Here is a 23,284-nt window from a genome sequence, read left to right as displayed (position 1 = left end):
AGAAGAAGTGAGAGGTTTTAGAAGGCTGGGTAGACCCACACTTTTCTCTGCTTTTAGCAGAGATTTGTTCTCCTCCTGCTTTAATTTAAAAATTCTGGCCCAAAGCGTAAGGTGTAAAATACATAAGTGTAGGAAAATGATTTATTGGTGTGATACAATTGGTGAGAGATGACAACAATTCACAAGAGTTCTCGCGCTTACTAGTACTTTTGGAAATTAGAGCTTTTGTAGAGAAAATGGTTGGAATAACTTCCGTTGGAAACAAATAGAAAGCAGCTTGTCCTGCAATCGCCTGCCTTAGCAGAACACTTTCCAGAGCTCTGAAAGCAGAACATGCATTTACCTCTCAGGATTCTGCATTTCCTCGGTGACGTAATTCAGGGTGTCCCACCCCGAGTAGGAAAAGAGGGCAGAGTACAGAGCCAGTGCAATCATTCCCGGGTTTGTTGCTGAGCCCTCGAAGGGAGCTCTCAGGTTTTCTGTTTCTCCTGTACAAAGAGCAGATACCAATTACCTATTACACGTCAAAGGTTATGACCTAGAAGGACACTACGCTAAATGTCTCACCTGCCCCCCAAATAAAACCCATTCATTCCTGGTTTCATTACTATACCTAAAAGTCGCATTTTAACTTGACAGATAGGAGAGGAATACAGACATTCAGACAGCAACTCTAACAGGGAGACAGCAGAACATGTTTTCCCATGTTTGTTATTTGGATGTCACTTGTGAAATTCTACCAGAACTCACAGCTTCCCCTGCCTGGCACCGACCCCTAGCCTACCAAAGGAGGGTGATGTGCTGAAGTGGCATTACACCCTCTCAGCCAGGGAGAAATGGTTGGGAAACCCAATTTCAATTCCTGAATCTGTCTCACATTTCCTCCTCTCCTAACCATGCCTTTATTATCACCAGATGAATTGGTGGGCAATGGAGAGAGAACTTCTTGGGACACCATTCTCAGTAGGATGCTCTCTCCCACAAAGCTGCTCCCTAAAATTAAGAGAAGACACGGGAAAATCTTTCCTTTCAAAATTCTCCTCTAGTTTAGTTCAATCAGATGAGACAACAACCTGCATAAAGTTGCAAAATAGAAGAAATGTTCATGAAACTGCATGAATCTTCACTGCAGTCCTGAAAAGAGGAAGAAAGGCCTGTCTGAATTTGCAGAGGAAAGCAAACTATCTAACGTAAATGGAAGTGGGTTTAGGTATTAAGGAAGACAGAAATACGCTGAAACCTCTATTAGGGAAGAAAGTAAGGTCTTTGCTATAAAATGAAGAAACTTCACCATGTGGTTAAACTAAGGAATATACTGATACCACAAAAGCAATGCAATCTTTGAAGAACAGTAAATACCAGTCTTTCACATTCATAATAAAGTCTTTTTCTCTGGAGACTGCAAGAATAGAGGAAGGTGAACCTACATGATCCAAACATGCTTCAGCAACATGGCTGAAGAAAATGGTAGGAAGGAACAAATAAAGGAAAAATCCCATAGGATCAAGAAAAGCTTTCTAACTGTCAAACCTTCTCAAAATCAGATACATTCACAGTGTTGGTTTTTTTTTCCTTTTTTTTTTTCTTCTTTTAAAGTGGCATATCTGAGCACGTCAGAAGGAGTATGGCAAGGCTAAAATGTGACAATTGTTCTTTCAATTGAATCACAGAATCATAGACTGAAGCAGCTGTTGAGTTTAAAAGAGGGCATTGACCTGATCACAACTTCCTCCAGAAGTCTAGATCATTTCTCCTCCCAGCCCTTGCTGTATTTAAGTGCTTGGTTCTGTTCAGACAGAGTAGAGATGAGACCTTTACCACTATTACAAGCCCTGAGCATTTTGCACTCCTTGCAAGATGACCTCCTCTCCGCCTTTTTCCCTCCTGACCCCAGGTAACAACGTAAAGGAACCAACCTCAGGACTGCGTTCATTTATTCAGTTTTCATTAGACTTGAACAGATCAATGACAACTGACATGCACCACTATGGCTAAAGAAACAAACAAACAAAACCAATCAACCAACCAACCAAAACCCTTCCCTTAAAGTCTGATGTAGCTTTACAGTATAGTAATTGGAGCCAAAGAAAGAAGAAGGCCAGAAAATATAGGAAAACAATCACTCTTGTTAGGTTTTACAAGCTAGTTTCTGCAGAAGAAAAAGACAGTTCCCAAACCAAAGAGAGAAAACCATCTCTATTTTAACTGAATAAAGACACAATGGCTATTTAGGGATTTCATGGGAAAGGAAAATGAAAAAGAAACCTTAGTAACTAAGCAACAGAGCTGGAGTTGGAAGAGACTTCACTGCACCAGATCCCAAACTAATAAAATCAAATCTGTTGTCATATGTAAAGATCAGAAGTAGCACTGGAATAAACGATCATTTTGCTGTTATGTAAATACAGTTCAGCCCAGTTACTGCTCATAAAAGATGGCTCATCCATCCTGTGATGCCTTATGATACCACAGTGATTCACAGGAGCGCAGTATTACAGTTTTGTCCCCTGTTTCTAGGAACGAGCACACCCTCTCACCACTGACCAGGGGCTCGTTACTGTAGCTGGAGAAAAGAGCAAGTTCCTTCTTCCTCTGGTATCTGCCATGCTGCGGCGCTCCAGGAGGAGCAACACTAGTCTACTAATTTTAAGTAGCAAGAGACTGAGACACCGAGGCTAACTTTAATCTGGTTAACACCAAACTGATGTTAATTCAGCTGCAATCTGCTATTCAGCCTTGCAATGCAGGACTTGGTGTGCGCTGGTTTGCCACAGTAAGGACAGAAGAACAATTAAACTCCAGTGCCTAGTGAGCCATAAAATTCCTCTAATCTTGCTATGACAGACAACTTTTTCAGAATAAGTAATACTTTGTATGCAAGTCTTATAGAGTCTGGTCTTCCTGAATGGATTTTGAAATTCATCTATGGTTCATTTTTAAGAATTCAAGTAAATGAAAAATATTCTTACCTTTACCAATTTTGTAAAGGCCAACAGCTATCACCAAGATAAGAGCCATAACTTTCGCATATGTGAAAACATCTTGTACACGGGTTCCCCACTTCACATTCACACAATTAATAAATGTTAAGGAACCTGTAGAGAAACGTAATATGCATGAGACAAGCGCAGTGTTTGGCATCACTACTTCAAATGCTTCCTTCCAGAGAGCACCCTTCTTTCAAGAAATACAACAGAATCAATGTCAATATTTCAGGACCACCTAGATTTATGAAGATGAATGAAATACCTGTGATGCTTACTCCATGACAATAGGTAGGAAGAAAACACCTGATTTTGAATTTTAGGATAAGTCCTGTTCCTTTTAAATAATCTTTAAACCTTTAAATTTTCTTAAAGTCAACGGAGTTGCTCACATGTAGATGTGATTTCTTTATATCCATTTTTTTGCACTGAAGTTCTCTTTGCTGATTCAAGCTCTGGTTGCATACAGAGTAAGGACAACTTCTGCACCAAGGAGTTTGGATGCTCTTTTCAGGACACTGAGCTGAGCTGTGTCAGTGTGCTCTCACTGTGCCCATGGATTAGGAGCTGAGCCACTCATGCTTTGAGCCCAGGCCTGAAGGTTACAGAACTACTTAGAGAGTTCTCTCAAGCATTAATTTTGACAGTATCTAATGGAAATAATTGAGAAGTTTGGTTGCAGAGATTGGGTGGCGTCAACTTGTTCTCCTTTCCTCCTCCTGCCGTATTCTTTGCATCCAGCTTTGCTGCACAAGTTAGACCCAAGGAGCAGATAAAACACTGTGAGGAGCACGGTGTACCGTAGTGCTGCCCGCCTGCTGGTGTGCCCCCCTGACCTTCTAGCACCCACTCAGCATCACAGGCAGCTCATATCCCTGTCCACTCTGTAACTCAGAACAGAGACAGGTGTGCATTTGGTTTCAGGTATGAAGCCCAGCTGCTGGAGGAGAAAAAAAAAAAAATGTAGCACGGGCAGTTCAGGTTCCTTTCAAGCACAGATCAGAATGGGCTATTTCTTCTCCAGCACACTTCTTGGTCTTTACTTCTGTTTCTTTGACCTGCCTATCATCTGCACTTCAGATTTGAAAAAAATGTAAATGCTTAAAATGAAAACCACTTAGAAGCCTTTCTTTATAGTAAGGAAATTAGCATCCAACTGCAGATGCTCACAGGACTTTAGTCTTCATTGTCATGAGCAACTCTGCATATTTGACTGGGTGTCCAGCCAGCTGTCAAAGTAATGATGCACCTAACTATTTATGGCATCGGGACCTGATGTGCCCTCACTATTCCCTATTAACATATCAACGTTGTGCAATAGGGACAACTTTTATTTTTATTCTGGTGTTAAAAACCCCAAGAGGTTACATAATAATTGTTCCTGCTCAGTGTCAGGTTTGAATATAAGTTAAACTTGTCTGTAAATAAAGGACTGCTGTAAATCTTGCTCTAGTAAATGTGGCATAGACATTGAAATATGTTTTATGCTCTAATTAAACAAAAATCTGTTTTCAATAACTTAATAACATACGTCTCATTTAAAAATAAAGTAATATATACCAGTAAGTGCTAGAACTGGAGCAAGTATTTCTTAAAAAGGATAGAATATGTGTTGACTGAAGTTTTTAAAACTGAACATTTATGCATTATTTGTGATGTTATAAAGTGCTATTTGAAACACTGCAAGGGATACATTTACTGCATATGTATGTAACACAACATGTATTATGTGCTTCTGTGTCATTAAGTTCAAGGCATCAGGATCTTGCCATAAGATTCCCAGTAAATCATACAATGTATAGATGTAAATGTTCTCTGTGTTGGTGAGGTGCCAACTAACTCTACTGCTCCTGAGCCTTGTCAAAATTGTTCAAGCTAGTAATAAGCTTGCTATATGACACTGCATATCACAGTCAATATAATAAACTGTAATTTTCTGAGCACTCTGGGCTGCTACCCAAAATGCTGGTTGTAGGCCTGGTCAGTGGTGAGGCAGCTAATTTTCTGTATGAGAAAGCAGCAGCTGCCAGCCACACCTGGTACATGAGCTCATGGAAATCAGAGGTACTAGAGTACACCACAGATGATTCACATGAAGACTACAGCAAGAATAACCAAAAAAAAAAAAAAGGCTTAAAGAAACATCAGTATTTGAAGACTGGTTTTCTTAAGTGACTTCAAGAGAGGCATGTAGAATACTGGGGAAATTATTTTTGGTCTAATAAATAACTGCTTTCCTGTGCAAGTGGAGACTTTCAGCTGATAAAAGTTTTGTTGGGTTTTTTTTTTGGAAAAGGGTTAGTTGCCTTTTAGAGTGTGGAGTGGCCACGATGGTCTCAAGTTATATCATGGAGCCTTCTTCAGAAGCGAACTTCTTCTGTACCATGCTGGTGAGAGTCAGGGCTACAGAGAGAACACCTTTGCAGAACTGTCAGTATACATTATACTAACTTAAGTTAAAATTATTAAGTTAAAATTAAAGTTTTTGTTGTTATACAATTTAAACCATTTTAAAAAAGATCACGCTATAGCATATTGGGGAGGGGAAAAGGAAGGGAAGGAGAGGGGAGGGGAAGGGAAGGGAAGGATGACCTATCTTGACAAATACAAATCTTATGGCAAAGAATTTGAGTACGGTCCAGCTACTGGAGGACAGACTTGTAACGCTTATCCCTGTGTTTAACGAAATCAACTCTGAGGAGTATGTGGTTGCTACTCAATATTTCCTGAGACAAAGCTCATATTAGGCAGAATATTTTTTAATTTCATATGGGTTTTAAGTTTTTTACTCATCTTAAATGATTTGCAAGAAATAGGGGAGAGAGGACATAGACCATGTGTGGGCTGCAAATTAGACCCATGATTCACAGAGATATGTTTAATCAGCAGCTACAATTTTCCTCAACTTGTTGGAATTCTCCTCTTCCCTCTAATAATCTCAGCCTCAAATAAAATACAAAACAAAAAGCATATGAGTTCCTCAGAATATGTTCTACGGAGGCAATAATTATTTTCATGAAAGATAAAGGCATAGAAATTCTGAAAAATATCTCTGTGCACCTACAATTATAATCCTTATTTTCTAGCAATCATAACTTTACTTACAAATACAAGCAGCTGCAATCAACCTGACTGCATCATACGGTGGCTCGCAATGAGGAAAAATTGGTTGAACAATATAGTTAGCAAATGTGATTGCTATCACTGCCTGAGTTGTTGGTTCGATAATTAGCAAAGAAGACCACAGTCTGATGAAAGCCACAAAGGCACCAAATGCTTCCAGGATGTAGGCATAGCTGGCTCCAGATTTAACAATGGATGTTCCCAATTCAGCATAACACAAAGCTCCAAACAGTGAAAACATTCCACCAAGAGCCCAGATGATTAGAGAGAGTCCGTAGGAAGCACTGTACATTAAAACCCCTCTGGGAGATACAAATATCCCAGAGCCAATCATGTTCCCGACAATTAAAGAAACTCCATTTAGTAATGTAATTTCTTTTTTCATCTGCATTTTATCACTTGCGTCTGCCATATCGTCCATTTCAGCTTTTCCAGTCTTGGATTTGGATTTTTTATTGCAGCATATTCGCCAGGGCGCCGGCATCTTCAACTACCATTACCTGAAAACAAGAGGAGAGGACATCTTTTGTGAAGTATGTGGCATCAGAGACATGAGTAAGATAATTGCTGTACAATGCACAAATGGTACAAAGAACAATTGTTTTGCCTGCTTTCATCTTGTAGTCCAGGAATCACATACTAGTGGATCTTCTTACCTTTCACCCTTGCGTACCTTTCTAATGGATGAGTGAGAGGTCACTGTCCTTGGTCACAGACCCTGTAACTTTCCTTTCTTCATTTCACATTCCTGAAATTGAACTCTGAGTTCACCTTTGTCATTTGTATTGACTTGTAAGTCTACATGATGCTACTGAAGTAATCTTAGGGAAGAAAGAGACACTCTTCCTCTGGAAACATGCTCTAATAGAACTGAAGTGTCCCACACAGGTATACCTCTCCGTAAATTATGCTGATAGCCCAGGAAGAACTTTGTTTCATTATTCAAATATATGTATATATATAAATCAAATGATATACATCTGAAAATAATCTACTGAAGAACACAGGAAAAAGAAAAAAAAAAAGATACTCAAAAGCTCCAGCTTCTGGTGGTTAACGTTAATGTGAGGATGAGGAAAAGAGCTTGAGCTGTTTGTTCCAAGAGATGAGATTACAGCTGCAGTGAATAATGCATCTTGTTTAGTTATTAACCTCACTTGACTTCTGGGCGAAAGCATGCAGAGGGATTGAATTTTGAACACCCTGTTCCTGGAACACTTTCATACAAGGGAGCCCAATATAACATGTTTGTGAGAGCTTCCAGCACCACTGCTCACAGCGCAAGATCCAAATACAGCAGGAGCTGCGGAAAACTACCCAACTGTGTAGCTGCAGAGATAAATCAGCCTTGTGCACACATCACACCCCTCGGGGGCTGCAGTGGTGAGGGATGGGATGGGGAAGGGAAGGGTAACAGCCTGGATGGCAGTGATTGTCCCCTGACTACACCCATTCTTGGGTCAGGTTTACTCATACTAATGCTTGCTTAGAACAATGACTTTTTTTGGTGCCTGTCTCAAGAGAAATTAATTTCTCCTTCCTTTCCCCTCCCTCACTCCAAAGCACTTCCAAAAAAAACTTCCTCAAAATCTTATGAGATAAAGCAAAGCTGTGTGTGTAGTGCAGAACAAAACTCTTCCACAGGACACTGGCTGAAAATATTTGATTACAAATACGTTGTTAAAATGTGGATCAATATCCATTAAAAAAAATCCTAAATTTCCTGAAAATTTTGCTTTCCTTTGTAATGTATGTCTGTTTTAGCTGCCCTGAATAATTTATAATGATGCATTCCTTTATAGCTTTTGTTTGGGTGCAACTCCTTTGCCCCATCCCTGGAGGTGTTCAAGACCAGGTAGGATGAGGCCCTGGACAACCTGATCTAGTGGGTGACATCCCTGCCCTTGGCTATCACCAAATTTGAAAATATATCTGAATATATATCCAATATATATTTGGCTTGGGTTGGAAGGGACCTCAAAGATATATTCATTCTGTGATTCTATGAACTCAGTCTCCTAGTTGATCAAATAACTAATGAGGCCTGATGAGGATTAAAGATTAAAAGATGTCAAACTCCCTTTAAAGATTAAATGCTTTCCTCATCCCAAATGTATTTCTCTAACCGCAGAAGCACTGGGGGAACAATGAAGTAAAATTAAATATTAATTTTTGCCATAGGTGTTCAAGCGTGACAGCTGAGTCTTCCACCCTGTGCTGACCTTTTCTTCACACACAGGTGACTCCTTTTACTTTTCACTTTGTCCCTTGAAGAATAAAAAACATCACCTTGGTCTGGGGGAGAAATTTCAGGCATCAAATATACCAGTCATGTCTCCCTTAAAATTCCGAATGAGCATACCCAGTTTCTTACCACTGACACAAGTTTTCTGATGGTGGGAAAAAAAAGAGGGAAGAAGTAGGAGAGGAGAGGGAGAGGAGAGGTAGTATTTCCAGAAGCTCCTGTCTCTGTTTCTGTTCTCCATGGCTACACAAGATGTTGGCAGGAGCCCTGTCCTGTGACTGCAGCTGTCTGGACAGCCCATCAGGACAGCAACACACTGGAGCTTCAGGCAGAGTTTGGTTTAACTCTCAAAATCCACTATTTGGCAGCAGACTTGGTATAAAATCACCTTGTGCTTTTTCTGCCTGATCTGGGCTTTATGTGTACATTTTTTTCCTGGGTCATTCACAGCTCTGGGTCTAAGCCAAAATGCACAACTGTGGGCACAGCTCAAAGGGGTCAGAATTTGAAATGCAGCTGTTCCTGAGATGATCTGAGCGTGGAGCTATGCAAGTAGAGAGATCAAACCAGAGGCTATCTGTTTTCCTGAAATGAAGTCTCATTGATAATTGAGATAAAGTTGTTTGCCTGTAAAGTAAGACACACAATGCAATTGATAGGTTGTCAGTAGTACAGGTAACTTGCGTGCACGATATCAAACCTGAACTTTGATGCTTAGTTAAAGATTAAATTATTTTTTTCAGTAACAATGTTCTGCATATTTTTCTTCTCTTGTGCTAGCAAAAGATTATTTCAGATCTCTAAAAATGTGTAACCAGAGCTGCGCAGGGAAAAATTTCTTTCATAAATAAGTGACCTTGGATAAAAACATTTTGAAAGAAAAAAATTAGAACAAGAAACAGTTCAAACTTCTGTACTTTGAGAAATGCCGCATTAGCAAAACTTTTAACCAGACACTAAGTTCACAAATAGGAACAGCCTGAGAATCAAAGGATAAGAGATTCAGTTTCCATCACAAAGAGGTGTGACTTTACTGTGCTTGAGTTCCCCAATTTATGTCAGCTGAAAATCTGCAAGAAAGTAGCTCCTTAAGGACAAAGCCTTTTGGGGAGCCTTGCTCCCTCCCTACTCCAAGTCGCAGTATTCCCGCTAGCTTTGACAGTGCACTGGTCTCATTCAGTGGGGTCATGATATTGAAGTTTTTCCTTCTTATTTTCCTTCTTTAGGACTATGTCTTCCTTAAATAAACAAGGCTTTACTTAGGACTCATACTAGTTCCCAGCAAAGTCTTCAAGATATTAAGAAAATTAGGAACTGGTTTCCTGTACAAATCTTCCTGTATCATAGCAAAAGAATTATGACGCTTCTGTCACAAGTGCAAAGAATTTACTGCTGTTACAATCCAGAGAATGGCAAAAACATTTGAAGGGGTGCCATGGTCTATTGCCATGGTCTAATCCTTTCCCGTATTTATAGCTTCTGTTATTTTATTCCTACCAACCCTGACCCACAGTCTTGTCTTCTGCCCTGCCATACTATCATTAATGTCACTTCACCTTCATGTGTCATGTACTCTTCATCCTGTTGTCTCCCCCTCTTGGGACCATCATTACTGCTTCTGCCTTGAACTGCTGAGCAGAAAAGCTTACATTAAGACTCACGGGTCAAACATGATTCTGTTCACTGTCACTTAGGCATCCCTGTAGGTGATATTTCAAGCCACATAATCCAAGATAAAGCCAGTACTAGCTAATGCCTGGGAGGGCTTTCACGATGGGAACACCCATCACAGCTGTAACAAGTTGACTTCTTACATGGGGTGTCCATATTCAGTTGCAAAAACCTTCATTATAACAGGCAACAAGTCCTTACAGTAAATCTTTTAGCAGACAGGAAATCAGAATGGCTTCCTAAGAGTGCCATCCTGAGATTTAATTTATGCAGTAATTAAAAAAGGGAGGTTCTTTCTATTCTGACATTTCTCTTTAACATGTCTGAAAGTGCAAAAACTAACTTTATTGCAATAAGAAAACTTTATGACATCGAAAATATATGTACAGGTATTTCAGTCACTCCTGTGTTTGAAGTCTGAAATGCAGGACATAAAAGCTTCATGGCACGAAGGGAAGTCCCTGCTCTATGGGCCCCCATGGACTGTGGAAATCAGAGGCTCAGACAGGTATGAACATGCTGATGTGCCTCAGAGGCTTCAGCAGGCAAGTGAAACAGCTGCAAACACTTGCCTGTGCCTTGCGCTGGCAAGTGATCTCTACCACAGAACTCCAAAATCCTGTCTGCATGCAGGTCATGTTCTTTCTTAGGGGCTCCCTCAACAAATTGAAGAAAATTTTCCTCTTGGAGAAAAAGCAGAAAGCCTTGAGCATACATAGGCATGATGGCCCTGAATTGTTTGCAGTCTCATGTTTACCTCCCAGCTGTATTGTACAGAATCACAGAAGGGGTAAGGTTGGCAGGGGCCTCTGGAGGCCACCTGGTCCAACACCCCTGCTCAAGCAAGGCCACCCAGAGCTGCTTGCTCAGGACCATGTCCAAGAGCCTTTTGAGTATCTCCAAGGAGGGAGCTCCACAACCTCTCTGAAAAAAAAAAAAGAGCACAACAACTATCTGTACAAAAAGCAGCAGAAAGGAAATTGTAGACTGTCAGCTGGAAAGTTAAGAAAAATGATACCATAAAGGGATAATTCTCAACAGTTTTTTTTTCATTTTTTTTTCCCCTCAAGTCACCACCAGAAGTCATGTAAAAGTGAAGAAAGAAGGGACAACTTACTAATAGTTGAGAACCAAAGCTGAACTAAAGCCAATTCTTCCATAAATTAGCTCAGGACTGGTTTGGCAGGGTAGGATTTTCTCAAACACTTCCCCGTCCGTCCTTCAGGGATCTACCGCCTAATGAGTGACTGCCTCCTTCTTGAGGAGGTAATTAACCTTTGCCAAATGATTGAGCAAGGCTTGGTCAGGGGTTATGGAAGTGTGACGTCTAAAGGACTGCTCACAGAGACTTCCCGAGGGACTGAGCTGCTTCTATTCATTAGGCTGCTTTGAAATTCCCGGCTTTTAGTTCAAGAAATACTAGCAGATAGCTTAGAGGATCTCTTTTGAAGGCCAACATAGTTCCCCTTAATAGATTCCCTTACAAAAGGAGGGCATTTAGAAGGTCATATCCTATCAATGATGCTGGAAACATGCCAGGCATCAAATTTACTACTTAATGTTATTTCAAATAACTTCATGATCTATTAATTACTTGATTATCTACTGCCATGTAATTTCTCAATAATGAAAGTCTGCTATACTATCAATAAACATAGCAAACTCAAGCCAGGCAATAAAACTGGAAAAAAAAAGGTTTCCTAGTTTGTTAGATAATGAATGATGTTAAAGAGATCTAAAAACAAAATCTAGAATATTTTAAATATGTCTACATTATAAGCCAATATATGTGTAGAAAGACATTTAAAAAAAATCGTGAGAAGTCTCAGTATCTTCTTCAAGTACACTCTATTTTTTTCTTGTGTGTAGTAGAATGATCAAAAATGAAGAAAACAAAACAAAATAACATAAAAAATACAAAATATATTAAAAAAGCAACCAACCAAATGAAAAAAACAACCAACATATAACTTTGTATTAATAGCTACCTGGGAATGAAATCAGATGAGCCTTAAGTTTTCAACATGACCAAAAATGTGTGGATCGAACTTTAAAACACTGTTTCTAGGCATGAACTTCAGCAAATCTTAAAGGGAGTATTCATGATAAGTAACACTGTCGAACGTTTTCCAGTGTGAGAGATGAAGCAAAAAAATACAACATTATGCATTATGAAGGAACAGCATGAAATAAAAAAGCAATAGAAAAAATAATCCACTTTGACCTCCTCTGAAGAAAACATCCCACTTAGTAGGAAGTGATCAGCTTTCCTTTTGTTTTTTAAATGTTATGTTTATAAAAACATTTGATGAATTAATGCTTCAAATGCTCCAGCCACATTAGCGTGCTCAGAGGCTGATTTTCCCAGATGAGGAACCTGCTCCACCCCCAGTACTCCATTCCCACCCCAAAGCAAGGCATGGAGGATATTTGAGAGAGAAGATACTCTAGTCCAAATCTAAGAAAGAGATGAAAAGAGAAACAGCTTACATGTTTGCTTCGTTCAGCAGAGAGGCTACTGTAATTGAATAGGGACTGCCTACCGCTGCTCTACATAAGCACACATCTGTTTCACCAGGGCAGCGTAGTTATTCCTAGTATGAATAGCCTCTTCTCACACTCTCAGTTTAGCCTTGAGCTGCTATTTTTATTATGGTATTACGTGAACACTAAAATCAATGACAGCTTTCAAGAAAGGAGATCCCAGACTCTCCTGGAACGTGGTTTCTCCAAACAACCTCAACTGAGGTCATTAGCAGGCAGAAGACAGCTTGCAGATCAGCTGCTCTCTATTCCTTAGAAAGTCGTGACAGAAATAAGACAACAAGGAAGGTGAAAAACCGACCCACCAACCCAAATAAAAACAAAACCCCTTCATCCACGTGCCACTGAAGACAAGAACAACAGTTTCCCAGACATTAACAGTAAGTGAATGCAGTCTAATTCCCTCCTGTTAATTTAGAAAGGCACGATGAGACTTGTTTCTAACACCGTGCACAAAGAATACATTTATTCTTGTTTGATGAGTTGGCAAAATAGAAGGATATTCAGAGGAGTAATGGTAATGGTAGCTAGTTGAAAAACCTAGGTATTATTTCATTTCCAACAACATTTATCTGTGCACTTTTTGTTATGTTTTCTTTAATTCTATTCATTATTAAATTATTTATCAACTTTGTTACTTTTCTTACCCATAAAATTATGTATCTGTGGACTTTCTGTAATATTTCTGTAATAATTTCTGACAAGATGCATGATACACAAAACATGCTGATCTGGTGTAAAGTTCTTATTTAAATTAAATAAACTTTAAAAAAGGATAAAAAATAAGCAAAGACTGAAACAGCTTACCCAATGTATTCACCTTTGTCTTCTGAAACAATATATTGCTCTCCCTTTTGGAAAAAAAAGGAGCCAGTACGATATGCAGCACAGTATCTACCAAAATAGGTAAAACCTCAGAAAATAAAGTCTTCTGGGCAGATCATATAGTTAATGAATGCAAGAACACTAACCTGGAATTTTTGTTGTCCATGAACAACAAGACCAATAGTAAGGCATGGATTTGTATTCGCGTGTCAAAGGGCATTTGGAAGGAGCTGATCCGGCAGATCAAGAGTCTTCAGTCGCTGGACTGAGTTGAAGCACCAGATAACAGGACTTAATCAGAATGGGCTACTAATCCAGAAAGGAAAGTGAACTAATTGAATTCAAACACAGATATCCCTCCAGTCAGCCTCGGTAATCCGACTGGAAAACGAGCAAGAGAGCTGCATCGTGCTGCACGTTCCCTTCTGTAACCCACAGTGACAAAGGAAAAATACTAACAACCCAAACCTTCCTATCCTAGGTCAGTGCTCCTCCTATTTCTTCCTTTTAAAGTAACATCTTGTAAAAACATGCTTTCTGAGATAGACTGAGAGAGGTCTGCAGTTAATGTTTACGTGGAAATGGCTGTTTTCTTTTTTTAAAAACTATTAAACGCAGGTACACAGTAAGTATTTTGAATAAACAGCCTCCAAGTTATTTTATTTTTTATCTGTGAAGAAGTTATTTATCCCTGAAAGCTCTCTCAGTCTGCATGGAAAGATTGCACAACTTCAGCTGCCTGCAAGCCTGTGGTTATGTACATTATAATATATCAAAACACATTTTGGCAACAGAACTGTTTTGCAGGCATGTTATTCTCTGCTGGGAGAGCCAAGAGGCCGAGTGCCACATTCTTTAACCAGAGACTCAGTCATCTTAAATTTTTTTTGCTCTCATCTGGGCAGTGTTAACAGACTATAGCCTAAAAAGCAGGTCTGCAATCCTATTTTCAAGAATGCATACTTACTTTCACTCTGAAATTTGAACTTGAATTTGTCACGTTTCTCAGTTTGGGCACTGGACTGGCTTTTGTGTGCTACGCTGAGGACCTTTGTCATCAGGCATTTGCCCCCTCTTAGAGCTGGCGAGCACCTTTACATTGTTCATATACCCACCCCTTGAGCCAGCTTCAGTCCACTGCTTTAGTTCGGTAGAGGCTGCATGTTGGAACATGAAACAAAATGTTTTCTTCATTAATGCTTCCCGTATTATTATTGGCCTGACCCTAATGGTTATGTTGTATTTGACATTTCCCACAAATTTAGAGCAACTGCACACAGATCAACATTGAGCAATCACTAAGCATGCAGCCTGCATGAAAAACATTTCTTTCTCAGACATTTCCTCTGTGAACACAAATTCTAGGTCCTTTGCTAAGGATGATTACCCTTACCTTGCATTTTAAGTAAGTATAGGTAACATAAAGGAAGTCTCATTCAGTTCTTCATAACATTTTTCTTATTCATTTTAAAAGCCAAGTAGTATATGACTAGTCCTTCAGCAATGAGGATTCCCTTCATTCCAATTTACTGCACATAGCAATTCTTCTCTGTGTTGTAGCTACACATATACACAGTTTCTTGTGGAGCAGCAAAGGGAAGTATACTTGCCTGAAAAGGCTGTGACATCCTCTGGTTTCTTGCTTACACTTCTATTTCTGCTCAGGAAGGCTTTTTATACTCTGCACTGCAAGCAAGAGCACTCCAGCTATTTCTAGAGCCCTCTTCATTCATACCACTGCCCTGATGCAGCTAACAGCATAGCCAAGCCACTGCCAACTCCTCTTCTTCCTCCTATTTCCTACCTCTGTCCCCTTCCTCCTATTCCCACCAAGCATCTTGGTGTTTCAGTCAGCATAGATCCCCACAGTCCTTGTCTACGACAGATGCACTTACAGTTAACCCAAACTGAAAAGATGATGTCCGCTGCCATTAACAAAGCAACATCGGGACAATATTTGTGTTGACTTGGTAAACAGATCTTTATATAAAGTTCATACAGGACAGAGCATAGCGTACAGAGCTCTGCCAACTGCATTAACTCAAGGTGTGGGAGCAGAACATGAGGATCAGCAAGGAACACGAGGATCAGCAAACTCTGTGGCTGGTCAGAATCACATCACAGAATCATAGAATGGCTTGGGTTGGAAGGGACCTTAAAGATCATCCAACTCCCACCCCCCTGCCATAGGCAGGGATGCCATCCACTAGATCAGGCTGGCCAAGGCCACACCTGGCCTGGCCTTGAACACCTCCAGGGATGGGGCATCCACAACCTTTCTGGGCAACCTGTGCCAGTGCCTCACCACCCTCACTGTAAAGAATTTCCTTCTATTGTCTAGTCTAAATCTCCACTTTTTTAGTTTAAGACCATTCCCCTTGTCCTATCATTACCTACCTGAGTCCTCTCATCTTTTTTATAAGACCCCTTAAAGTATGGAAAGGTCGCAATGAGGCCTCCCCAGAGCCCTCTCTTCTCGAGGCTGAACATCCCTAGCTCTCTCACCTTTTCTTTGTACGAGAGGTGCTCCTGCCCCTTGATCATCTTTATGGCCCTCCTCTAGAGCCATTCTAACAGACCCTTCTTGTGCTGGGGTCCCCAGACCTGGATGCAGCATTCCAAGTGGGGCCTCACGAGGGCATGGCAGAGGTGGACAATCACCTCCCTCCACCTGCTCTGTTGATGCAGCCCAGGACACAGCCGGCCTTCTGGGCTTCAAGTGCACACTGCCGGCTTACGTTGAGCCTTTTGTCCACCAGAATCCCCAAGTCCTTCTCTGCAAGGCTGCTCTCAATGAGTTCTTCTCCCAGTCTGTACTCATGTCCAGGATTGCCCCGGCTCAGGTGCAGCACCTTGCACTTGTCCTTGTTGAACCTCATTAGGTTCACATGGGCCCACTTCTCCAGCCTGTTCAGGTCCCTCTGAATGGCATCTTGTACTTCTTTGGTATCAACTGCACCACTCAGCTTGGTGCCATCTGCAAACTTGCTGAGGGTACACTCAATCCCATTGATGAAGATACTGAAAAGCATTGGTCCCAAGCCAGACCCTTGAGGGACACCGCTCATCACTGGTCTCCACTTGGACATATAGCCATTGACCAGCACTCTCTGGGTGCAGTCATTGAGCGAATTCCTTATCCACCTGCCAGCCCACGCTTCAGATCCAAGTCTTTCCAATTTAGAGATTATAATGTTGCATGGAACCGTGTGAAAGGCCTTCCAGTGTGTTAATGATGCAGCAAGAGCTGCAGGACTGAGCTCTGGTTGGGCTTGCTCCTCATTATATGGATGCAACAGTTTATATTGGCAGAAGCACAGACTATTTATGAAGTTTGTATTTTTTTTTAAGCACATCATGAATACCAGATGGATTCTGGGTGCTGTGAATGAAGACAAGTATAGTAAAGATGGTGAAAAATAACCAGAGAGGATGTTAGGAAAAGATTCTTCATTGAGAAGGTGGTTGGGCACTGGAATAGGCTCCCCAGGGAAGTGGTCATGGCCTGGAGCTTGCTCAAGTTCAAGAAGCACTTGGACAATGCTCTCAGACACAAAGTCTGATTTTTGGGTGGTCCTGCGTGGAGCCAGGAGTTGGACTTGATGATGCTTGTTGGTCCCTTCCATCTCAGGATATTCTGTGATTCTAATAACACAAGGTATTCATTAAAGTGAAAATTGAAGATGATTGCAGATAGTTGAAGCAGTTACAATACTAAAGGGCTAGGTGCTCATATAGTATATGAAATATAATGGTAAGAAGTACAAAAATAATTTGTCTTTTGTTCCCTTCTTTTCCAATGTACATATAAAAAGGCTGTCCAAGAGCTATTACAACTCAGAGGAAAGCTCTGATTGTCAGCAAGAGTAGTGTTCTGAAACAGCAGCAGCATTCCTCCTTGGGAGTGAGAAAGCTGAAAAATCTCTTAGGAATTACTAGTGAAGAGGTAAGGAGTGCACAGAATACTGTCCTGTAATGGCAGAGTGTATGCGTGTAAATAAAGAAATCAGCTAGCTTTTCAAGCAGTATCTTCCTGAGTGCTTGCAACCATTTTACACACAGACCAGGGTCCCACTGAGCACGACTGTAGCGAACACACCAGACTTGGACTTCCTGATGAAGCTGTGCATGAACTGCATGACTGTGCCTGGCTCTTGGGCCAGCCCTGTACGTGCTGCCGCAGTCAAAATCAGTGCTGTGTTCCAGCTGCACAGAAACTGTTCCTCTTTCATACTACGGGAATGAAACAACAGAATCATCAGAGGCAAACGTTGACTAATTAACTTTCATGTCTAATCATCACTTGCATACACCCTTCAAACACCCTCCATGGCTCAGGCACACAGACTTCACCTCCCTTTCCCCATGCCTACCCCAAAGCTTTCTCCTTACCCTCCTTCTGTATCCCTCTAGTCCACAGTGCGGCTGCTCCCTCCTCTACCTCACTCTTGATGAAATCTGCACATGCCTAATGTGTTGGAGAAGGCAGGTTGATGGATCCTACTTCCTCAGGGAGGAGGGCTCATGGTCCAAGGAAAGAGGAGGGAGATAGAAAACAGCTCAATAAGTGGCCTCAGGACTTCTTTGGAGTGTTGAGCTTTGGCCAGAACAACACTCACGAATTTATAGATGCACATATATTTAGGATTGGGGGTAGAAAAATACTTTTTCTGCAGCTGTGCCACCTCCAGGTGATGGCACATTAAGGGGTCAGCCCACAGTGATTACAGGAGCATGACAGCCCCGTTCCTGAATCTGATGCTGTAGGCCAGACCTATCGTTATTAACTGACTCCAACCCTACTCCCTACTGACAGGCAATGGGCAGAAGCAGGAGGAGACCTCAGAAAGCAGCAGGACATTCTTCACTCAGCTGTGTGTCCTACCAGTGGGTCCTCATCTTCCATGTCTAACATTTCCTTCGCATTATGAAGAGATTGGAGGGAGGGCAACTAACACAGTCGGTTGGCAGTACCTGGAATGGCTTTAGGATCTGTCCCATCTATTCTCCAGGGCTCCATCCATACACAGAATACCTGGGAATCAGCAGCTCAACAAGTGCTGACAGAAAAGCTGCAGCAGGCATACAGGAAAGCTGCAGAGCATGTCAGAGGCGAGTAAGTACATAGGTACGGCAGTAGTACCAAGAAGAAGCCAGAGCACAAATCACAAATCTGGAACAGTGCCTGCCAGCTTGCACACAGACAGTTGCTTTTTTTTTTTTTTTTAATTATTATTTATTTTTAAATAAGTCCTGCTGACATTATCATGTATTGTGCACAGCACGGACAGCTATGAAGCACAGCATCTCTCATATGCTCAAGTTTTGCAGGGGCAAAACATTGTGACATTGATCCAAGCCAGAGGTTGCAATCATTTGCAGGAGGCATTCACACTTTTTTTTTGGGCGAAATGGGAAGGAGGTACAGACCCTGACCCCTCCAGCTGTGTAGATGTGTGAGACATCAGATGATACATGGCAGGATAATGAGCACTCTGGCTTATTTTTGGCATAACAGGACTGCTTTTATCTTCTTACACAATTTAAAATAACAAACTTTGCAACTCATGCAGACCCTACTACAAGCACAATGTACCAGCTTGTAAAAAGGTACTGACAAAAAAGCTTCTGTTTTTCTAGTTACTAAAGCTGCAATTCAGGAAAGCTCTTAATACACATCAGATTTTAGATTTTTCTAACCAGCAGGATTTTGCTACCTTCCGCGATGCAAATCTTTCTTTGGGCACTAGTAATAATGAGAAAATATGGCTGAGAGTGTGATGTGCAATGAAACGAGCAGGTCTGGCACCGAACTCCAACTGGCAAGGCTGGTAGCATTCCTCAGAGCCTGTTCTTGCTAGACATCATCAGGTCAGCTCTACAAAAAAGCACACCCATTCACTGCACTATTAACCTGTTCTCAGCTATCTAGCTAGAATTTTACAGTCTTAGAAGGAAGCATGATAAAATGTAAACTCACAGCTTATGCCAAAAACTTACTTAAAAAATTGCAAAACTTCATTTCCATCCAATAATGTATACATCATACTCTTGTGATTAATTTCACAAAGTTAAGATAAATATTGAAAAAAACTGTAAGCTAATGGCAACAATAATGCTGTAAACACTGAGGCTTGAATCATACTGAAATGGAGCAGATCTCATACCTCCATCGATTTACAAAGAGCCATCATTTAGGACCTCTCATTTATCTGCTCCTTTTTGTTGCAGCATGGGTAGATTTCAGCTTTCTTGCACCAGAAGCTTGGATTTTCCCAGATTTTATAGTAGTGACAGTATTTTAAATTATTTATTAGTACCTGTAAAAATCATTTGCCTGTGCTGTGTTCTGGCAAATTGAAATCATTTTACTTTACAGGATTTAAACCCACCAAAGTAATGAGTTTTAAATAAATAAATAATAAAACCAACACATACCTTTTGCTCTCAGGTTGCCCCACTTGTGTCTCAACATGTTAGCACCATCCCTGAGACATAAAAGGTTAGCAGAGATGTTGTCCAGAGAAGGTTAAGGTAGCTCAGGGTACCGCATTTTCCCCTCAACAGCTGAGCACTTTGCTTCTGCTGCCACACTGGAGAGGCTCATGCACATTACTTCCAGCCTGCCAGTGCAGTGCATGTTTGATCTTTGTACAGAACCAAACTACTGCTTCTCATGTAAATATGAAAAATAGAATTGAATTAGAAGTTTGATCCAGCAGCATGAACAAGAAGTATGTACACAAAACTGTGACTGTAAGTGAGGCTTTAACTGAGGGTTCCCTTGTACAAGCTGGATGTGGATCTTATCATACTCTAATTTCAAGAGGAATTTAAGCACGTGTAACCAAATAATATAAGGTTAGAGCTTCACCCTTTCTAGTGTATCAGTTCTTAGGACAATGATGATCAGCACGAGGTCTTCCTCACCCTGGGGCTCCTCTTTGGATTCACGTTCTTCTCATGCAGTGGTCTGAAGTGCTTACCCTGGCAACAAAATAGGGAAAACAAAACAATAATAGAAATCCTGTGAAAATGCAGTGTAAACTTCCACCCACCTACCGCTCCTCACAGGTATCTTGGGAGGAATACTCAGTATAGCTGGAAGAAGGAAATTTATTTACAAACACAGCATGCAAGCCTGAAAATAGAGCACCTAGTTTTTTTCCCTGTCTACAGGAAAGATCAGATGAAGAGAAGACAACTAATACCAAGTTGAGATAAGTTGTCTCAATCCTGTGCAATGGTAGGAAAAGCTATGTATAAACACAAAATATGATACGTATAAGCACAAAATATGTAAAACAGGGATCATTTAATTATTTTACTTTGTCACATATAAACAAAACACCTGTATGAATTCAGTCAACAAGTGTCAAGTGTTTGGCTTTCTGGCTGCACTCCAACTGATTCAATTGGTAACTCACCAAATGCAGCCTAGATGAAAAGTCTAGTGTCTTTTCTGAGACTCTACAAAGGTGTAGTAAAGACAAAGCAGTACAGATATAAAACTTCTAAATAGAAACAATGGTTGTGTATTAAGAAATATTCACAGGGCTTCAAAAAAACCCAAACAGATTTAAAGATGCAGTCTTAGAGAATTAGATACAATGTCTGGATAAGGTTGAAGTCCTAGCTGTTTGTTGTCTTTCAACTTTTGTATTATAATTCTGGCAAATTCCTCTCCGTGGCTATCTGAGGTATCGAGTAGTTGTCGGACTTTTGATGTCCTTGTAGGTTTGGTGCTTATAAGTTCATAGTCTTCTTTCATGAGTAAAAATCTTGATAGAAGAGCATCCAGTGACTGATTCAAACATGCTTCGGTCATCTGATCAATAATTTCTTCTCTTTTACTTTGGATCCATTGATGAGCTACATTCTGTTGCATTGTTTCCAAAACAAAATCTGAGATCAAGGAGGATTAAAAAAAAAAAAAAGAAAAAAATATTAATATTTTAACACTTCTTGTTAATAAATAGTGCTATAAAACAAAGAATGAGCTGAGAAAGAGCTGGTAAAAAGTCTTTTTTTTTGGTCAGATATTCACTTGGTTATTCTTACATTCCACGTTTAAAATGTTGTGATAGTTGCCAAATTTGCTGGTTAGAATATAATTTTTATTCCAAATCACAGAATAATTTAAGTTGGAAGGAACCCTCATCTGGTCTAATGTTCTACTCAAAGCTACCCAAAGATAAGTCAGGTGTCTCAGGGCCTCCTCTGGGTGAATTCTGAGCATCTCCAAAAATGGAACTTCTATAGACTTAGACAAACTGTTCTAGTGTTTGACCCAACTTGGTAATAAAAAGAGGGAGGTGCTAACTTAGCCTCAATAAAAATCCCCCTGGGAAGTGTACTGAAAAAGCCTGTGTAGCTTCCATCATATATTCCTCAAGTTGAGGATTTATACAGTGAAAAGATACAGATCCTCATATTCCCAGGAGTCCCCCACCACAGTGGATCCAAGATTCTGTGTAGAAGGCTGTAGAAAGCTTTGTCCCTTCCCTTGACATTTTTCAATTGTTTCTGGTTTACTCTCAGAAAGTAATTTTTAAGTGAATACTTCCAGATAACCCATTCACAGTCTCAGTCAATGTGTTTTCCATTCTCAAGTGCCCACAGTAATCGTAACTACTCTTAGTGCTATACAGATGAGAACCCCTACGTTGATAAACGCCTGCCCCACATCTGTCTGTGAATTCAGACAACTTCTCATACCCCTATTCCTTTCCTCTAGTTTCACAAACAAAGTACATGCCACTTCTTATGAGAAGTTATAAGCTCCATTTGAAGCAAATTTAAAGGAAATAGTTTAGGTCACGACAGACTGCAAGAAGTATGAGGCATTTAAAACTGAATTATAGAATTGTCAAGATTTGGATGAATTTAGACAGCTTCAAAAAAAGCACTTCAAATTTCAATATGGAACTTTATTAGCAACTGTAAGTTTCTGCAGGGGGATGATGCGGCAGATCTTTATAAAATTCCAAGTTATTGTGTGGCCCATAAAAAAGTTCTTTGAATAACTCATCATGCATTAGTTTCTTTTTGTTATCACTCTTTTGGAAGCACATGTTTAGCAGTTATTTGATGCACAGGAAAACTATCCAGCATACCTCAACTAACACAAAAGACTGTTAAAGGTGAGATGCTGCTTCTATTTGCCCCACCGTTACTACCTAAGTTACAGGCCTAAAAAGCAGGGAAAAATGTCAGGCAATGAGATGAATTAAACTCCAGCTAACTTTTTATTTTTATTTTTATTTTTATTTTTATTTTTATTTTTATTTTTTGTATTCTGCTGGACTGCAGCACTGCTACAGCAGTAGGAGAAAGGAAAAATAACATTAGCAAAGAGAATGCTCCCAAGGCAGCAGGAATTAAATTTGCTTAAAATGAAAGGAGAAAAGTTAGGAACTACAGGTACATCTACTACGCCACAATTTACATTATTTTTACTTACTCTGTAATAGAAGGCTACAAGGACAGAACCACTTGCGTTCTTAATTTGCAACATGCTTTGTTTGCATTTTACAGATGAACAACAGTTCCAGTTTCCAATTCATACGCGCATATATTCAATATTAGGACACTTACTATGGGACTTTGAATTAAACCAGTGTTTGCTATACCTGAAGGAATTGGTGATGTCCGCAGCATAGATGATGAGGAATTTGAGGGAACTGAAATACTCTTGTCAGATGAGGGAAGATAAGTATATGGATGCACTAAAAGTTTGGCACTTTGAGTTACGGAGAGATTTTCATCCACGCTCTGACAGCCGAGAGAGTGTAGACTACCAGAATCTCCATCTTAGGAAAGAAGAAAAAAAGCTGTAATAGTTCTGCATTCATTATGCTTGTAAAATACAATATTTAGAGCAATTCTATAA

At 40.3% G+C, this 23,284-nt stretch overlaps 2 protein-coding genes and 1 long non-coding RNA gene across 9 annotated transcripts in view; 1 reads left to right on the top strand and 2 right to left on the bottom strand.

Moving 5' to 3' along the window:
• The window catches only part of LOC308190365 (Y+L amino acid transporter 2-like), a 22,629-nt gene extending 8,758 nt beyond the window's left edge, over positions 1-13,871 (bottom strand). The window contains exons 1-4 of one of the 7 annotated variants that reach the window (XM_080581671.1): positions 13,539-13,871; positions 6,090-6,607; positions 2,970-3,095; positions 344-488 (exon numbers count right to left, since the gene is read on the bottom strand). In XM_080581671.1, the coding sequence (XP_080437797.1) occupies positions 344-488; positions 2,970-3,095; positions 6,090-6,591 (773 nt within the window). In that variant the 5' untranslated portion in view covers positions 6,592-6,607; positions 13,539-13,871. The other 6 variants (XM_080581670.1, XM_080581675.1, XM_080581674.1 and 3 more) reach the window with 6 other exon arrangements.
• The window catches only part of LOC308190376, a 17,350-nt gene continuing 7,806 nt past the window's right edge, over positions 13,741-23,284 (top strand). Inside the window, exon 1 of the long non-coding RNA XR_013947138.1 lies at positions 13,741-13,873. This is a non-coding gene — a long non-coding RNA (uncharacterized lncRNA). The remainder of the gene's footprint in view (positions 13,874-23,284) is intronic.
• RIPK2 (receptor interacting serine/threonine kinase 2) overlaps positions 20,689-23,284 on the bottom strand; it is a 22,616-nt gene continuing 20,020 nt past the window's right edge. The window contains exons 10-11 of the mRNA XM_080581667.1: positions 23,025-23,204; positions 20,689-21,297 (exon numbers count right to left, since the gene is read on the bottom strand). Coding sequence (XP_080437793.1) covers positions 20,972-21,297; positions 23,025-23,204 — 506 coding nt within the window. The 3' untranslated portion in view covers positions 20,689-20,971. The remainder of the gene's footprint in view (positions 21,298-23,024; positions 23,205-23,284) is intronic.

The sequence above is a fragment of the Anser brachyrhynchus genome, assembly GCF_964034855.1.
Source record: "Anser brachyrhynchus genome assembly, chromosome: 2".
Lineage (NCBI taxonomy): Eukaryota > Metazoa > Chordata > Aves > Anseriformes > Anatidae > Anser > Anser brachyrhynchus.
Note: the sequence above shows the minus strand (reverse complement) of the source record. Positions and strands in the feature narration are given on the sequence as shown.